Source organism: Phyllostomus hastatus, unplaced genomic scaffold (assembly GCF_019186645.2).
Source record: "Phyllostomus hastatus isolate PE091 unplaced genomic scaffold, TTU_PhHast_1.1 phas_scaffold_442, whole genome shotgun sequence".
In the NCBI taxonomy this organism is placed as follows: domain Eukaryota; kingdom Metazoa; phylum Chordata; class Mammalia; order Chiroptera; family Phyllostomidae; genus Phyllostomus; species Phyllostomus hastatus.
In genome coordinates, this window is record NW_025334030.1 from 5,189,425 (window position 1) to 5,207,616 (window position 18,192).

The 18,192-nt window shown below is 52.5% G+C and overlaps 1 protein-coding gene across 1 annotated transcript; it reads left to right on the top strand.

Moving 5' to 3' along the window:
* Positions 1 to 2,473: 2,473 nt before the first annotated feature.
* On the top strand, positions 2,474 to 16,126 carry LOC123807125 (testisin-like). The gene is made up of 8 exons (XM_045820673.1): positions 2,474 to 2,589; positions 3,763 to 3,893; positions 11,603 to 11,737; positions 11,837 to 11,866; positions 12,192 to 12,357; positions 13,016 to 13,299; positions 15,440 to 15,594; positions 15,869 to 16,126. The coding sequence occupies exons 1-8, from the start codon at positions 2,474 to 2,476 to the stop codon at positions 16,124 to 16,126; spliced, it is 1,275 nt and encodes a 424-aa protein (XP_045676629.1).
* Positions 16,127 to 18,192: the final 2,066 nt, after the last annotated feature.

Below are 18,192 nucleotides of genomic sequence, written 5' to 3' on the forward strand. Positions count from 1 at the left end.
CAACAGTGTGGGGGTTACCAGAAAGGGTGGGGAGAGGAGTAAAGAGTAAAGGGGGTTGAAAAAATGGTGACAGAAGATTTGACTTTGGGTGATGAATTCACAATGAAATATACAAATGATGCATTATAGAATTTTAAACTCGAAACCTATATAATTTTATTAATCAGTGTCATTCCAATAAATGTAATAATAAAGATTGGCTCTATAGTGATAGTTATTTAAGCTGAGCAACAGATGCTGGGTGTTCTTTTTACTCGTCTACATCTTTGTGTATTTTTAAATGCCTGTAATAAAAAATGTTTTAGTTAACATAAATGTTGAGGAAAGACACAGACCAGGCCAGGCTCTAGAATGCCCATCAGCAGATCATGAGGAAGGCAGTTTGTACTGGACGTTGGTCCCGTACACTCCAGATAGCAGTCTACAGCCTGTGAACTATCCTAGATTACCTAAGTGTGAAGAAAAAAAGTACCTCCTCCACTCTGTATATTCTGATGTAACATCAGCAGCAACAGAGAATGTACTGAAAACACGTGAGAAAAACATCTCCAGGTCAAAGGCTTTGCTGATCGTCCTAGTACATTTGGGCTGCTCCAACAAAATGCCACAAAGTTAGGAGCTTATCAACCACATTTATTTCTCACGTTCCTGGGCCGGGATTCTGAGATTAAGGTGCCAGCCGACTCACGTCTGGTGAGGGCCCTCCTCCTGGTTCATAGCTGTTGCCTTCTCTCTGTGTCCTCACATGGCAGGAGGGGAGACAGGGCTCTCTGGGGTCTGTTTTATAAGGGCACTCATCCCATTCCGGGATTCTGGTCTCGTGACCAAATCACCGCCCTAAGGCTCCACCTCTGAATGCCACTACTCTGGGGGTAAGATGTCAACATACGAATCTGCAGGGAGGAGGGAGAAACAAGCATTCGGACCATGCATGGCACCTGGGCTTCGAATATTTTACCTCCTCAGTCACACTTAGCAGGTGACCTGATACCTGTGAGCACAAAAAAAGATTACTGAATGGCTGTGACTTCTAAGATACTCGCTAGTGATGATGCTAAGGACTGTTGTGATGTCTTTAGACCAGCTTTATTACTGAATGTGCTGGCTTTTACATAAACCTGACAATCTAGAAGTTTTCAGACAGAGTCTCAAGCAGGCAGGATGTGCCTTTGTTTCCCATATCAGTAAAACCTAAAAAACTTTTTTGCACTCACAAAAATTGATAGGAATGTTAATAGAATTAGTTTACTACTTTATAAGTATTCTAGCAAGTATATTCTAATAAGAGCAAGTAGGTTAAGAAATTTCATTTTTTGTAATTTCTAAGTAATATAAGAGATGGGCACAAATCAACCAAAGTCAAAGTAAAATCGGGGGCCTGCTGTGTGCTGCCGGACACAGAACTCAGCTGACCACAGAAGCGAGCTGACCACTAGGAGCCTCTGTACGGAGAAAAGTCCCGCAAAGATTGATTAATAGCCACTCATTGTACCTTATTGTTTATCCATACCTTAAAGGGAAAACAGGCCACAAAATACACCTTAAAGTTAATCTAACATTTCTTTCCACTCTCTATTTCCCCATACCATCAGTTTTCCATAGAAACTACAAACAGATACAAGCTCAGCCTCTGGAGATGGTTGGGGTCTCTCTTCCTTCTCTCATGAGGAAAGTCTGTCACTCTGTGGAGTGGCTCTTCTTGCCTGTGCTCCCTGCTCAATAGAACCTGCTTTTCTACTTTAACCTGTTGTCTGGCTCTATCTAGAATTCTTTCCCGCCCAAAGCCAAGAACCCTCTGGGCTCAGGCTTGGGTCCCAACTAGGGACTTGCCCCTCTAGTATTATAAGTGTTTTCTTTTCATTTTGTTTTGATCCAAAAAATATATTAATAAAGAAACTGCAAACAATACAAAAGTGGCTGTGTGTTATCATATATCAGACAATCTCAGGTAAAAGAGAACCCAAGGCTAACCCAATGAAATGTAGGGATATTTTACATTGATAAAAGTTACTAGCCACTGAAAAGGTGTTGGAGGCATGAACTTTGAAATACATAACCCATCAATAGTGTTTTGAAATACATGAAGTGAAAAATTGTTCTAAATACTCAAGAAACAAATAAATTAACATTTTTTTCTCAGCAATCAAGAGATCAGGCAGCAGGGAAAAGCAATAACACTAGAGCGGTCACTGAGCATGAGTGTGGCCTAAATCGAGCACTTGGGGGTCTTGAGGCCCGCCGTGGCCTAAATCGAGCAATCGAGGGTCTTGCCAAGGATGTGGAAGAGGCCAGGGTCCCTGTGCCCAGGAGCAGAGTAAGGCCCGGAGGCCTGAGGACATGGAGCGGAGGTGTAGCCCCACCCCAGGGTGATCCCAGAAACTTGGGCTGCAGCTGCAGTCCTCTTCCCCCTCCTGAGTGTGTCTGAGGACTCTGACCCCAAGCGCCACCCCAGAAGTGGTGGCTGGAAGGTGCCATGCAGCTGGCCCTCATGGCCATCCAGTTCTTCCTCTTGCACATCCTCAAGGAAACCCCAAAGCTCTCCATTCAGCCTCTCCCCAACAAATGCCAGAGCAATAAACCTGGCCTCGGGTAGGACAAATACTGGGATGGGTAGAAAAGCACTGAAGGAGAGAAAGCCTGGATTTCGGGGACAGATAAAGAGTGGTCTATAATCCCAACCCCACCCCGATAACTCTGTACTTGGGCAGGTCCTCTAAGAAACCCAGATATTGGGGGCTGGTATCCACTCCCCCAGACCCAGAGCCTTCATGGCTTCCACCAAAATCCCACTGCCAGGCGCATTTTGTATCGTGTGCACTGTGCTGCACTCAGAGCCTCCCCAAGAGCCCCGGCACATCTGGCCTGACCTTCCTTCTCCCCACCAAGCTGGGCTGAGCAGTCCAGGTCCCTAGGTCCCACCTCCCCCAACTCGGCTGCTGTGCACCTTCCCCCAGGGTCAAAAGTTTTCCGGTAAAGAGAGGGTCCTGCATCAGAGGGGACAAGTTGTCAGCTCACAAGGGGCAGGGATAAATGAGTGTGGGTCTGTAGGGTGAGGGGAGTGCAGAGGGGACCTCGTTTAATCTAGCCCGCTGCCTCGCCCTGCAGCATGTGGACGCCCACCCACATCATATTGGGTCAGGATGCCCAGCAGGCCCTGGCAGGCCAGCCTGAGGGAGTACCGACAGCATGTGTGTGGGGGCTCTGTGACCACCAAGGACCGGTGCTGACTGCAGCCCTCCGGTTCGACCAGTGAGAATCTGAGCCAGGACCAGCTGGGACCTGTGCTTAACCCCGCCCCGACGCGCTCCCTTCCCCATCTGAACATGAGCCTGGGCAGGAGTCGGGCCAGGGCTGTGTCCACCTAAGGTCTCACTTATCTACAGAGGATTCCCCCGGTCCCCAGGCTGGGCACTGGAAAGACAGCTGGGGAGAAGGCATCGGCACTCAGCACTGGCCCTCCCAAGAAAGTATTCATTTCTCAGAAACCAAAAGCTCCCACAGCACGATGTCCCTTGAAAATCCAAGGCCTCGAGCCCACTGCTTACCATCTGGGCAGCGTTTGGACAGGTGGCTTCACCTCCCACCAAACAGAACTGGGCACCTTGCAGGGTCACTTGTGGATTAAACATTGTTGCTGCTGGCATGAGCTCAGCTCACAAAAAATATCCATTTGTAATGTTATGACTCAGATCAAGATTGTCCTTAGCCCTCGCCCATGGAACATGGGCATGGTCTCAAAACACCCTGGATTTCTGGCCCTAGGAACCAGCTGCTGTCTGCCTGTTCTGTGCTGCTGAGCACCATCTCCTCCTACCCTGGGGCTGATAAGCCTGGGGAACTTCTAATCGTGTCCCAGTTCATCACCCACCCGAGCCATGTGGAGGTGCACAGCAGTGAGGGACATCACCCTAGTGCAGCTGACCTCCCCAGTCACCTTCCGTGACCTCATCCTCCCAGTCTGCCTCCCCAAAACCCAGACCCGCTGGGTCATGGCACCTGGAGCTGGGTCACTGTCTGGGGGAACATCAACACGAATCTCCATAAGGATGCCCAGAACAGGTGTCAGCGTTGTGGTGGGGCGTGACTCAGTGGAGGCTTGTCCTGACATGCTCCCTAGAGCCAGCTGCCCCTGCCACCACCCCCACTCAAGGCACACATGGAACCCGCACTCCGTGGCATGGCCCTAGCCAGTGCAGAAGCAGCCCACCACCCCAGGCCCCACTTTAGGCTCCCCAACCCATCCTCCCAGCACCCAATAATCGAAGGACAGATGCCAGGCCCAGCAGAGGGCTCTGGGTTGTGGGCCCAACCTGGGCCCAGACTATTCTGATGGGCTAGTGCCTGCGCCATCTACATGTTTGCAGAATTCACCCACCACCCCTGTCCACGTGGGGTTGGGTCAAAGCCTGCCCGCCTGGGCTCACCCTAGCTGAGTGACCTCCACCAGCCTCGCTGGCCGTGGTTTCCTCCTCCAGCAAGCAGAGATTTGACCCTCATGGGGTCCATGTGAGGGTTACATGGAATGATGCATTTTAGGCATTTCTAGCAGGGCTGAGCAAGAGTGAGTTCTTAACATTTCTCAGCAACTATCACCGTTGTGGTCATCGTCATGTCATGGTCACCGTTATGTTTGCAATATCACCGCAGATTAGTGTCCTGGGGGTACCGTAACAAATGGCCACAGACCGAGTGGCTTAAAACAACAGGAATTTGTCCTGATTGGTGTGGCTTAGTGGGTTGGGTGTCATCCCAGAAACCCACGGGTTTGATTCCAGTCGGGGCACAGGCCAGGGCTGTGGTCCAGGCCTCCGGGTGGGGGCATGAGAGAGGCAACGGATCGATATTTCTCTCACACATCCATGTTTCTCTCCCTCTCTTTCTCCTTCCCTTCCTCTCTCTCCAAAAATAAATAAATAAAATCGTAAGAAATGAAAACGAAACCAGGCATTCATTCTCTCCCAGTTCTTGAGGCCAGAGATCTGAAATCAAGGGGTTGCCGGGCCTCCCTTTGGAAGCTTTAGGGGAGGCTCCTTCCTGCCTCTTCCCGCTTCTGGTGGCTCTGGTGGCTCCTTGCTTGGTGGCTGCATGTCTCTGCTCTCGGCCTCTGTCTTCACGGGGCCATCTCCGTGTGTGTCTCCCTGTGTCTCCTCTCCTGTCCGTTATAAGGGTACTCTCAGCCTAATCCAGTCTGACCTCATTCTAACTAATATATCTGTGAAGCCTCTATTTCCAGATAAGGTCACATTCTGAGGTTCCAGGTGGACATGAAACTTTGAGGGGCACTATTTAACCCACTTTTGACCCTACCCTTGGAAAGCCAAGAAGATTAAGGTCATTTGGTAGAAATGACTCGACCACAGTCCACAGACAGAGCCAGGCTCTGAAACCAGGTCTCAGCTCTTGCCTGGCCCCCGGCTGTGTGCCCATCCCACTCCCCTGCCTGGGCACTGAGGGGGAAGGCAAGGGGCCCACCACACCTCTGAGTGGAGACCCCGCTTTGGGGAGGAAGAGGGCACCTGGCTCACCTGGTCACCCTGGCACGCGCACCAGGGTTTTCTGAGCAGAAACACAGGTTCCTGTTCCTTGGGGGGCGGAGGAGCAGCACACAGAAATGACTTCTTGCCATTGGTCCATCGAAGAGTGGGCATGCCAGCCAAGCACCACAGGCCATCGTGTTCCCCCTAATTCTGCTCTCTGCTCCCCACCCCAACGCTACCTGCACCCTTCACCTAGAAGGAGCTTCAGCTGCCCCTCATTAACACCCAGACCTGAGACACCCCCTATAGTGAAAATCCTGTCACCCCCAGCCAGGTCCCCGTCAGCCTGGAGGACACGCTGTGTGCTGGTTTTCAGAGTGGCCAGAAGGATGCCTGAGGGGTACGCAAGCACCGGCTTTGGCGACCCCAAGATGAGGGCAACATTTTTAAAAAAATAAAAGTGTCAATTCAAAAAGGGAAAGAAATATTTCTGAACCCTGTCTCCCTTTCAAATATCATATAAATATTATCAGAACACAGAATATCTGTGAGTGTGCTGAAGCAAATTGTGACATATCTCTCCCCCTAAAGGTTTTCCTTTCGGGCCAGAAGTTTCTTTTTTCTTTCCAGAAAATAACACTTGGAGACATTGAAATGATTTTCCTAAGGAGCTGGTCACTTCTGAACTGGGTTGGTCTTGTCGCTCCTTATCTTTTTATAAGCAAAACACACTTTATCTCCCATCGCCTCTTAGTGTTGCTTCATCTCAATCAGACTTTTCATCAAAATGAAGCCGACAGTGCTTTTAGTAATGCAGGAGTAACCTTCCGAGGCCCTATTCTGAAAACCAGTGTTATACAGAAAATACAGTGTTCCCATCGCATTGCTTGTCCCTCCTCCCAGAGATTTCATCTCTAATTCCCAAACCAGCCAACCCTGCTGCCTTCCAGAAACATCCGAGCCACTGATGCTCTGTCCACTAGACCTGGCCAGCAGTTCTAAAGGAAGGTTGGTGGGCCTGGAGAGAGTCCTGTGAGCCTTAATTTCCTCCTGTGTAAGGAAGGCAGCTGGGCCTGGGCAGTCCAGACCTCCTGCCCTACCCTTCTGGGCTTCTTCTTTCTCTCCAGGGTGACTCCGGAGACCCCTCGGTCTGTGGACCCAGGCAGAGGTAGTGAGCTTGGGGTCTGACTGTGGCCTCCCAGAGAGGCCAGGCGCTTACACCAATTTTGGTGAGTACACCACATGGGTTCTCAGCACAGTCCAGAGCTCTGCCCCAGATGACAGAAGATTCTCTCCAAGCCTTGCTGGGATCTTTTTCACTGCCTATTGTTGTTTCTGGGGCCAATGGAGACAGCCCCATCTCCCTGGGGATTGCCTAAATATGCAGCTCAGCCCTGAGACCTCAGCCCCCACATTTCAAACCCATGCCCTCTGTCTACCCCATGCCAGAATGCAGTATGCAGCTTCTCACAGGGACCTCTCCCCAAGGCCTCCCAGAAAGCTGCCTTTCACCATCCACTGAATCCTTTGTCCCCCAGGGAACTTCTCTGGCCTATTCCCCTTGGAAAGCCCCCCACTCTAATACCCCCACATCTCTCCCTCTTCAGATCTCCCATGTATTCCTCACAGGCACTGACCTGCCATCTCACCCTCCCCGCCAGCCTGGGGAACACCCCACTCCCAGGGACACAGCCTAGTGTTCCCTGCTTCTAGCCCAGCATCCAAGGCTGAGTCCCAGCATGCACCCAGGCTCAGGGGTTCCTTTTGGGGTTTCTGGGACTCTTGGAACTGAGGTTTCCAGCCCCCAGTGCTGGACCAGTCCCTTTGCAGGCAAGTGTGTCTGAAAGGTAATAAAGATGATCTGGCAGAGGGCCACACGTCCAGCAGGCATCCTCCTCATGCCTCAGGGGCTGGAACGGTGTGTGTGAAAGGATCTCCCAGCAGCCCTGAGAGGTGCACATTACCATTATCTCCATTTAAAAAAGAAATATTTGGGCCCTGGCTGGCATAGCTCAGTAGAGTGAGCATGGGCCTGTCAACCAAGGGGTCACCACTTCGATTCCCAGTCAGGGCACATGCCTGGGTTGCAGGCCAGGTCCCCAGTAGGGGGCATATGAAAGGCAACCACACATTGATGTTTCTCTCCTTATCTTTCTCCTTCCTTTCTCCTCTCTCTAAAAATAAATAAATAACATCTTTTAAAAAAGAAAAAATAAATAAAGATTTGGGACATCCCACCAAGGTACACTTTGCTTCCTCACACATCCAAAAGAAGGACAACAAATTTACAAATGAAAAAGAGCCAGAACTGCCAAAAAGTTGAACTGTGTGGAAGCCTGACAACCAAGGAGTTAAAGAAGAAACATTCATCCAGACCAGTAGAAGGAGTGGAGATGGGCAGCCGGGGAGGAAAGAATGCGAGGCAAGGTGATGGACTGGGTGGGCAAGGTGGCAGCTGGTGGGCTGGGTGGTCCCACATTTGAGTGCAGATAAACAGGGAGGAATAACTGGGGAATGAGACAGACCATGCAACCCAGGGTTCCAGTGAAGGGAAATAAAGACTTAAAACCAATGGCTGTAAAAATCTGTTGGGGATACAGTGGCAGAGGAAACTCCCAGCCTCACAGGAGAGTTTGTTGGAGAGACCCGCAGGGTCCTAGATTATATACAAACTCACCCACCTGGGAATCAGCACCAGAAGGGCCCAATTGGCTTGTTGGTAGCTGGGGGAAGTGACAGAAAGTGAGGTGAAAGCCGAGACAGTAACATTGTTCCCTCTCTGACCCCTCCCCCACATACAGTACCACAAAGCAGAGACATGGGTCACCCGCTCTGGTGAACACCTAAGGCTCCACCACTTACAACATAACAGGTGCACCAAAACAAAGAAATATAGCCCAAGTGAAAGAACAGAACAAAACTCTAGAAAAAGAACTAAGTGACAAAGAGATAGCCAACCTCTCAGATGCACAGTTCAAAACACTAGTAATCAGGATGCTCACAGAAATGACTGAATACAAATGCAAAATAGAAGAAGAAGTGAAGGCTATGAAAAGTGAAATAAATAAAAATATACAGGGAACCAACAGTGAAGGGAAGGAAACTGGTACTCAAATCAATGATTTGGAGCAGAAGGAAGAAATAAGCATTCAATCAGAACAGAATGAAGAAATGAGAATTCAAAAAAATGAGGAAAGGCTTAGGAACCTTTGGGACAACTTTAAATGTTCCAACATCCAAATCATAGGGGTGCCAGAAGGAGAAGAGGAAGAGCAAGAAACTGAAACCTTATTTGAAAAAATAATGAAGGAGAACTTCCCCAATCTGGCAAAGGAAATAGACTTCCAGGAAGTCCAGGAAGCTCAGAGTCCCAAACAAGTTGGATCCAAGAAGAAACACACCAAGACACATCATAATTGCATTAGCCAAGATTAAAGATAAGGAGAGAATCTTAAAAGCAGCGAGACAAAAAGAGACAGTTACCTACAAAGGAGTTCCCATAAGACTGTCAGCTGATTTCTCAAAAGAAATCTTGCAGGCAAGAAGGGGCTGGAAAAAAGTATTCAAAGTCATGAAAGGCAAGGACCTATATCCAATATCACTCTACCCAGTAAATCTATCACTTAGAATAGAAGGACAGATAAAGTACCTCCCAGTAAAGTCAAGTTAAAGGAGTTCATTGTCACTCTGGCTGTTGTGGCTCAGTGGGTTGAGTGCCAGCATGCGAATGAAAGGGTCACCAGTTCAATTCCCAGTCAGGCCACATGCTTGGGTTGCAGGCCAGGTCCCTGGTAGGGGGCAAGTGAGAGGCAATCACACATTGATGTTTCTCTCCCTCTCTTCCCTCCCCGTACCCTCTCTCTAAAATAAATAAATAAAATCTTTAAAACAAAAAAGGAGTTCATCATCATCAAGCCCTTATTATATGAAATGTTAAAGGGACTTAGAAAAAGAAGAAGATGAAAACTAGGAACAGTAAAATGACAACAAACTCACAACTATCAACAATTGAACTTATAAAAAAAACAAACAAACTAAGCAAACAACTAGAACAGGAACAGAATCACAGAGATGGAGATCCCATGGAAGGTTATCAGCAGGGAGGGGGAGAGAGGAGAATGGGGAAAAGGTACAGGGAATAAGAAGCATAAATGGTAGGTACAAAATAGACAGAGGGAGGTTAAGAATAATGTATTAAATGGGGAAGCCAAAGAACTTATATGTACGACTCATGGACATGAAGTAAGGCGGGGACGAGGCACGCTGGTGGGAGTGGGGGTGTAGGCTGGAGGAGGAGAAAGGGAAGAAAGAAATGGGACAACTGTTTAAGTGTAATCAATAAAATCTACTTAAAATAAAAAAGAAATATTTTATTTATTTAGTTTTGGATAGAGGGGAAGGGAGGGAAAAAGAGAGAGAGAGAAACATTGATGTGAGAGAGAAACATCAATCAGTTGCCTCTTGTATGCACCCAGACTAGAGACCAAACCCACAACCCAGGCACGTGCCATGACCAGGAATTGGACTGGTGACCTTCAGCTTTGTGGGACGACGCTTAACTAACTGAGCCACACCAGTCAAGGCTATTATCTCCATTTTTCAGTCAGGAAAAATGAGGTCTGCAAGCCGCAGGGCTTGTTTGAGTCCACTCTCCCCAGAAGCTCTGTCCCTAGACTCCTTAAAGATAAGGAGAGAATCTTAAAAGCAGTGAGACAAAAAGAGACAGTTACCTACAAAGGAGTTCCCATAAGACTGTCAGCTGATTTCTCAAAAGAAATCTCCTAGATGTGTAGCAGAGCGACACATCTAGGAGATTCTGGGCTCAGAACCAGTGGTCAATCCCAGGGTCCTGAGCAGGTCTAGGGGAAGTTCAATCTGAGTGTCATGGGAAGACCTTGGTGTCCTGGAGTGGTGGCTAGGGCTGGCAGTAAATCCATATCACGTTGGACATGAACGACAAAGGCTCGGGCCAGGCTGAGCTTGCTCTCCATCTGTCTCTCTCTTTTTCTAACTCATCTCTCCAGGGAAACCTGGGAACTGGCTGGAGGACGGAGCACAGGGCTGGGACCCCAAGCAGAGGTGAAGGGGATTTGTGAGCCGGTCCCTGTGGATCACTTCACAGGGCAGACAAGAAAGGAGGAGGAAAGGGCAGGTTGAGATCCACCAAGTGGGAGCTTCAGCCTCTGTCCCAGGACACCCCCAACCCCTCAATCTAAGCCAGACTCTCCCATCCATGACTGAGTGGAGTGGTCATGTCCTTCACCGGCTCTCACCTCCTTCTCCCCATCAGCATGCCAAGGGCCGTCCGCCCTTCACAACCCCTTCCTCGGGGTCCATGGGCTCTCTGGTTGGGGCATGCTGCTAGTGCAGCTGTTGATGAGAGTCCCTGTTTGGAGGGACTCCCAGAAGCCAATGCTGGGTAACTCATCCTTGTGGATTCCACATCCCTGGTGGGGTTCAGGATACACAGAGCCACCAAGCAGGCACAGCTTTCCTGGGATCCCCATTCAGAAAGTCCCTGGTCACAGAGACACTGGGATGGACAACCTAGTGGTATCTGTCTCTCCCACTTGGGCGATTTCCTTTCCCCCAGAACCCCTGGAAAGTAAAAACTTGAAAGATGTTTCAACTTTTGAGATTTAATCCAGGGGATGAGGATAAGAGGGGCTGAGGCCAGCCACCAGGGGGCAGCCTGGTCAGGCCAGGACTAGCACGGCTGCCTCCTCAGGTAGGGGCAAGGCCCAAGACCATCATTTCCCAAAGGAAATCTTGTGAGGGATCTTCCCTTTTTAGGTCCGCAGAACAGTCCTAGCCCCGGATGGGCACTCAGTGGGGACTTGTTAGAGTGCTTTCACGGGAGTTCTGGCTGTGGGCCAGGTCCTCATTCCTTCTTAGAAGGAGGAGTGGGTAGAAAAGGGGGCATGTCAGGATCCCAGGGTTGCAGACAAGAGAAAGATTGTTTGGGTGCACTGGTTCCAGGGTCATATCAAGGGTGTAGCTGTGGACCCAGCCCCAGGAGAAACTCAAAGCTGGGGTTGCTGTGAGGTCCGATATTCCCAGAAGCCCTTGGACCCAGAGAGGTCAAGCTAGGAGAAGATGGCGGCCAGGGTTCTTGTCCTCCCCAGGGGGCGCCCCAGCCCCGCCCTGGGGCAGGCAGAAGCAGAGGGGGCGCCGAGCACAGGGAGAGGAGGCCATGGGCGCTCCAGTCGCGGCGCTGCTGCTGGTGCAGCTGTTGGTGCCAGTGGAACTCGAGATGCTGGGTGAGCTCAGGCTGGAGGTGACGGCTGACCTAGGGGTGATGGGGGCAGGATGGGGCCCATGGAGACTGAGGGGAGCTCATCTTCTCCTCTCCCCCGCAGGGTGGCAGGATCAGGACGTGCTGTTTCCAGGTAAGGCGCCCAAGACGCTAGCTTGCCTGCTCAGTACACCTGGGCTAGCGTGCAAAGGACAACTCATCTTTTCATTTCTCTCGCCCCAGGTTTCGAGAACTCGTCGTTACTCACATGTAACTGATGCGCCCCCGGTGGGGGGAGGGGCGGACGCTTGCAGACCATGTTGGGAGGGTCCCCAACGTCTTTTCTTCCTCCACTGCCTGACCCCGAGATGCACGCAGCTTCCTGGGCAACTCCTTTTCCTTCGAGGTCCCAGGTGGGGAGGGTGGGCAGATAGGTGTGTCTCCTGCAGCTCAGCCCTATGTCGGTCTGTCCATCCCAGGGCCGTGTGGCCAACGGGCCATCGGGTCACGTGTGGTGGGCGGAAAGGACGCAGATCGTGGGCGCTGGCCGTGGCAGGGCAGCCTACGCCTGTGGGGTTCCCACACCTGCGGAGGGAGCCTGCTCAACCGGCGCTGGGTGCTCTCCGCAGCGCACTGCTTTGAAAAGTGAGTCCGGGGGTGGCTGTCCGCTGAACAGCGACCCTGGGTCTGCATGACGCATTTTGTACACCAACGTTGCGCTGGTGCTCTCCTGAGTCCCAGGCCCCGCGGCAGCTGGTCACACCCATGGGAGTTCCCCATGTGCTCCTGCAAGGAACATTGTTCAGTTTTCTCCAGAAGAGTCTTCTAGCACACTCCCATGCATGCATATTTGTGTGTTTTGCTCTTTTCTCTTTCCTGTTCTCTTCTCAGTAAATGGCACAACTAGCCTTCACCTTTCTCACCCCGCCTCCCAGGGGAGATGAGCCGCAGGCGGGAGGAATGGGCTGAGGTGGGTGTGTGTTGGGCAGAGCCCCGCCGGGGGCAGCAGTAGCCCCTGCAGCTGTTTTGACCCTGCCCTGCTGAGTGTCCCTCTTTGGCCCCTGTGCCTCTGCTTCTTATTTTTAAAGACAGCCCTGAGAGGTGACAGGTTGGCTGAGTGACTGGCCAGATTAGACCACAGAGGGAAAGCACCCTCTTGCCTTACCCCACCCCCAAATGCCCATGGTCTGGGTCTTCAGCTGCAGCCTCTCTGGCTCTCCACACCCTGGGGAGCAGACCCCGGCTGTGCTCGGGCGGCTCACCCTCCAACAAGGCCTCTGGACTGCTCTCCCCTCTCTGCCAGGAACAATGACCCCTATGAGTGGACAGTCCAGTTTGGTGAGCTGTCTGCCATGCCGTCCATCTGGAACCTGCAGGCCTACTACAACCGTTACGGGGTGGAAGAGATCATTTTCAGTCCCAAGTACCTGGGGGCTTCAGCCTACGACATTGCCATGCTGAGGCTGTCCTCCGCTGTCACCTACAACAAGTACATCCAGCCCATCTGTGTCCTGGCCTCTTCCGTCGACTTCCAGAACCGGTCTGACTGCTGGGTGACCGGCTGGGGGGACATCCAAGAAGATCAGGGTGAGGCTGGGGACGGGCGGTGGGTCTGGGGCAGGGGAGCACGAGTGTGACCCTCCACCCCTGTTCCAGCTGCATCAGTCCAACAGCCCCAGCCCTAGTCTGTGCACAGCTGGGTACCCTCCAGGGCCTGCTCGGTGTCCTCTTCTCCCTCCTGCTCGCCCTGAAAGGGTAGGACTTTCTGGAGACATTTTTTGAATCCTTACCTGAAGACATGCTGGAGAGCGGGAGAGAAACATGGATATGAGAGAAACGTCAATCAGTTGCTTCTCATACATGCCTCAACTGGAGACTGAACCCGCAACCTCACCATGTGCCCTGACTGAGAATTGAACCCGAAACCTTTCGGATGGGATGATGCTCCAACCAACTGAGCCACACCGGTCAAGGCAGGGCAGGACTTTCCGTGCTCAGTTCCCTCTACCCTCGAGACTGTGAGCCAGCACCCAGTGGGGAGAGGTCGGTCGGCGTGGCCCAGGCTGTGCTCCCAGCCTCAGAGGTGCAAAGGGCGGGGGGAGCCTGTCAGAGAGGTCTCAGCCTAGTGCTCACCTCTCCCCCAGCCATCCGACCTCCCCACTCTGGCTCCTCCACACCTTCCTTACCTACCCCTGTTGGCCTGCTCTCCTGGGGAGCTGGGCCCATTTCTCTGTCCTCAAAATTTCAAGCCATTCTCCACCCTGGGCTCTGCAGGAGGTCCTTGAGGCAGCATTAGTTGCCACCTGCTTATCTCTCACCATGAATTCCCTGAAACCACCCGGTACAGCCTCCTGTGAGGTGCCCGGGGGTTGGGGGAGGCACAGACCTCCCACCTGGACTGCCCCTTACACGGCTGCCTTGCCTGGCCCGTTCCTGCCTCACCCCTAACAACTGTAGCAGTAGCAGAGGGAGCTGCCCTCTGCACGCTGTGCCCAGCACTGTTCTAGGCTCTTGGAACTCAGGAGTGAGCAGGGACCCTCTGCCTACAGGAGCTTACCTGCACAGGAAGCTGGGAACAGTTTTACACCAACTTTACAGATGAGGAAGCTGACAAGGGTGTGCAAACTGCCCATGGCTGCAGGACTCAGTGAAGAAGCCAGGGTTCACCGGTCCCGAGAGTGATGTGCTCTTGTGGTGGTCACACATCCGGAACTGGCAGGGGGACAGAGAAGTCGACACTAGACCTGTCTCCCTCCAGAGCTGGTGTCCTTTCCTTCCCCCCGGAAGGGGCTGAATAAAATGCCCCTGCTGCAGACCTCCCGGGCCCGAAGGGCTGCGCAGGTGTGAGCCGGGAGGCCCAGCAGGCAGACTCTGCTCCCTCCCTCCCTAGCCCAAGGCTGACCGGTGGTCACCCTCATCCTCACAGGTGGCTGGTGACTTCTGGAGCCCCCCTGCCTGGTGTAAACCTAAGCTCTACCATATGCTAGCTGGAAAACCTTCAGCAAGCACTTCATCTAATTGTGTCTCAGCTTCCTCACCTGTAAAGTGGAGTAATAGCAGTTCCCACCTCACAGTGTGGTTCTGAGGTCTGCAAGCGTTCATACACAGGGTTGAGCAGCGTTGCCGGCAGACAGGAGACTCCACCGACATAGCAGCTTTTGGTGTCGTCGTGGTCCCCATCCTCTGCGGGACGAAGTGGTGGTCCTGGCTGGGACTTCGGACTTGGATAGACCTGGGTTCATGTCAGGCTCTGGCATTTCCTGGGTGCACCTTTCCTTACTTGAAAGTCAGTCACGATTGAGCTGCCTCCCGGGGGTGCTGTGGAGCGCCAAGAGTGACAGGAAAGCTCTTGGCTCCGGTCCTGAAATGCAGTGATCCTAAACCATCCTGGCCGCGCTAGCCCTTCTCTGCGGGCTCTGGCAGGGGCTGTCATCTGCCTGCTGCACGCAGGGAAACGGGGCTTTAGGCAGGAGCTGTAACAGCCTGTCCAGACGTTGGGTCCTTCTGTGATATCGCTTATCACCCATGAGGTGCTGGGTGCCGGGCTAGAGCAGACTCATCAAGGCACTCTGGGTACCCCCGGGATTCGGCTCCCCCTCTCCTCTACTCCCCCGTCCCCCTACAATCCCCCACCCCCACCCCATAACCTAAGTCCTTCCTCCCAACCAGATGGCAGAGGAGAGGCTCAAGATGCTATTTTTTCTCTGTTCCCTCAACTCCCACGTAGAGCTGCCGTCTCCCTACATCCTCCAGGAAGTGCAGGTCGGCATCATAAACACCACCATGTGTAACTACCTCTTCTCACAGTCTTCTTTCCGCTATAACATCTGGGGAGACATGGTTTGCGCCGGTGACCCTCAAGGCGGCAAGGACTCCTGCTTTGTGAGTGTCCCTCCCCACCCCAGCCAAGGCCTTCTGGGTCCTAGGCTCTCGCCAGCTCGGCCCCAGACCTGAGAGTCCCCTATATCATTTGGTCCTCGTGGCAACCCGGTGGAGGGGATACAGACTATAGCCCTGCTTTGCAGATGCAGAAACTTGGTCACTTCCTGGGGGGAGGGGTAGGATTTGCACCCAGTCTGCCCAGTTCCATAGCCTTTCCTGCTCTCCTAGCCTCTCTGCCCTGCCCCGGGCCCTGCTCACCCATTCTGCTCCCCAGGGTGACTCAGGTGGACCCTTGGCCTGCGAGAGGAAAGGGCTGTGGTATCAGGTTGGAATCGTGAGCTGGGGAGTGGGCTGTGGTAGGCCCAACCGGCCCGGTGTCTACACCAACGTCAGTTCGCACTTCGAATGGATGCGGACGCTGATTGCCCGCAGCAGCATTCACAGGCCAGACCCCTGGCTGCTGCTCCTGTGCCTCCCCCTCCTCTGGAGCACCCCATTCCTGCAGCCCTTCAGAGTCCAACAGAGCTCGTGAGAGTCAGGGCCATCTGCTGCCTCAGACCCAGTCCCTTCCTGTCCTGTTTCGAATAAACACGTGTGCATGTTCTACTGAGTGCCTCGTAGAACATTCTATGAATTCAGGTGGCTGCCTGGACACCTCATGGTCACCTGTGTCCCTTCCACTCCAAGACCCGTCCTAAACTCCTAAATCTCTCTGCACCCATTTGTACTATTACAGGTTTGGGTTGCAAACAACAGGACCCTCTCAGGTTAGTTCAATCAGAAAGATAATTTATGAAGGACAGTAGTAGCACCAGGGGCCCTGGGGACTAGGAAGACTGGAGTGGGGGTGCTGTGGCAGAAATGCCCCTGGCCCCTCAGTGCTCATGCTGGCGGCCCCATCACACAGGTACCAGTGCTCTGGTCTTACTGTGGTCCCCAAGAGGCTGACCTGGGAGTAGGACTGGGGTGCAGGTGGTTTATTTGTGAGGTGATACCAAGAAGCCCCAGTCAGGAGCGGGGAAACCAAGGCAGAGAGAGAAGAACCCAGTGACATTTGCCTGAAAGAGGAGGTTACCATGTGGGTACCAGAAAGTCCCTCTGGGGCCCTCTGAGAAACCGCAGGGAGTGTGCCCCAGCGTGGTGGCCCTGGAAGACAAGGACACTGGGTGTGGTGCTCCTGATCCCCAGGGGATTCTGTCAGCGTGACTGAATCAAGGACATGAGATAGAGAGGTTTTCCTGGATTATCCGGGTGAGTCCCATGTAATCACAAGTGTCCTTAAAACTGGAAGGAGGAGTCAGAGGGGAAGTCTGGGTAATGTGTACGACAAGGACACAGCCCACCATTGCTGTCTTTGAACACAGAGGAAGGGCCACCAGCCAAGGACTGAAGGAGGCCTCTAGGAGCCGAAGACGGTGAGGCACTGCGCTCTCTAGAGCCTCCAGAAGGGAATGCAACCCCGCTGACGCCTTCACTTTAGCTCAGTGAAATACTTGGCAGAATTCTAGCCCACAAACTGTAAGACAGTAAACTTATGTTTTAGGCCACTAAATGTGGGGTGATGTGCTACAGCAGCAATAGGAAAGAAATACATTACGTAAGCCTGCATTCCTGCAAGTCCAGTGTGAAAACTCAGAAAATTGAAGATTCCGAATACAAAAACAGTGAAACCTATGGGGGAGGGAGGGCCTGAAAAGAGATTAAAGGTGACAGTGTGGCATGACCAGAAAGCAATCAGAACAGTAAGTCACCAGCTTCAGGCTGTGACATGGAATAGACTCAAGAAATAGCGTTAACAGTAAATTGCAAGGAAAAGGACAATCAGAAACGCTGGCAGTGAGGGAGTCAGGACTATGCAACAGACTCAAGGTCCAAATGACACAGTACATCCTCCAGCTTCCAGCCATGAAACGGCCAGGCTGGCCCAGCCTGTCTGGGAGAGCTCTCGTCACACCCACTGGGCAACAGGGACCAACCTGAAGTAGAAATGGGAGAGGGCTTGGGTTCACAGGGAACTGGAGGACAGGAGAAGGGTGCAGAAAGCGGGCCCCGTAGTGGCATCCGCCTGACAACACACAACTCCCTGGTGTGTCAGAATGGGAATCTTCACCTGCCCAGTGGTCCTGGGGGACTACACTCCCCTACCTGGGGGGTGGGGGTGCCCCAGGTCCAATGCAGGCCTTGCTGTGAAGGTGGGGTGGGAAATGTAATTCCCTCTTCCTGGAGCTCATGGCTCCAGAGTGACCTGGACAGATCTGGACCTGTTGGCCTGCCTGCAGCAACACCACCTCCTCATTGGGGCATCAGCCAGCCCACAAATAAAGGAACCAAATCAAGAAATATTCATACCTACCTTTCCTCCAGGTTCCTAGGGCAGGCTGGCCACAGGGCTGACCTAACTGGGAAAGGGGAGATGACCTGGGTGGGTGGGTTCTCTGGGCTCCTCTGCTGAGCAGTACAGGGCAGGGGGGCTGCTTCTGGCTATAGGAGGACTCCTGGGGTGCCCCTGGACAAAGTCCATGATCACCTCTGAAGGCCTCATCTCTCCTGACCATCCTGGTCGGGGGCAGTTTCCACACACCTGGGAGCACAGGGCTC

Excerpts from the sequence above, each read along its gene's own strand:
- LOC123807125 (XM_045820673.1), top strand. The coding sequence starts at position 2,474 with ATGCAGCTGGCCCTCATGGCCATCCAGTTCTTCCTCTTGCACATCCTC. Across the intron at positions 2,590-3,762 it reads AGCAATAAACCTGGCCTCGG|GAACCAGCTGCTGTCTGCCT; the intron begins GTAGGACAAATA and ends TTCTGGCCCTAG. Across the intron at positions 15,595-15,868 it reads GCGGCAAGGACTCCTGCTTT|GGTGACTCAGGTGGACCCTT; the intron begins GTGAGTGTCCCT and ends TCTGCTCCCCAG.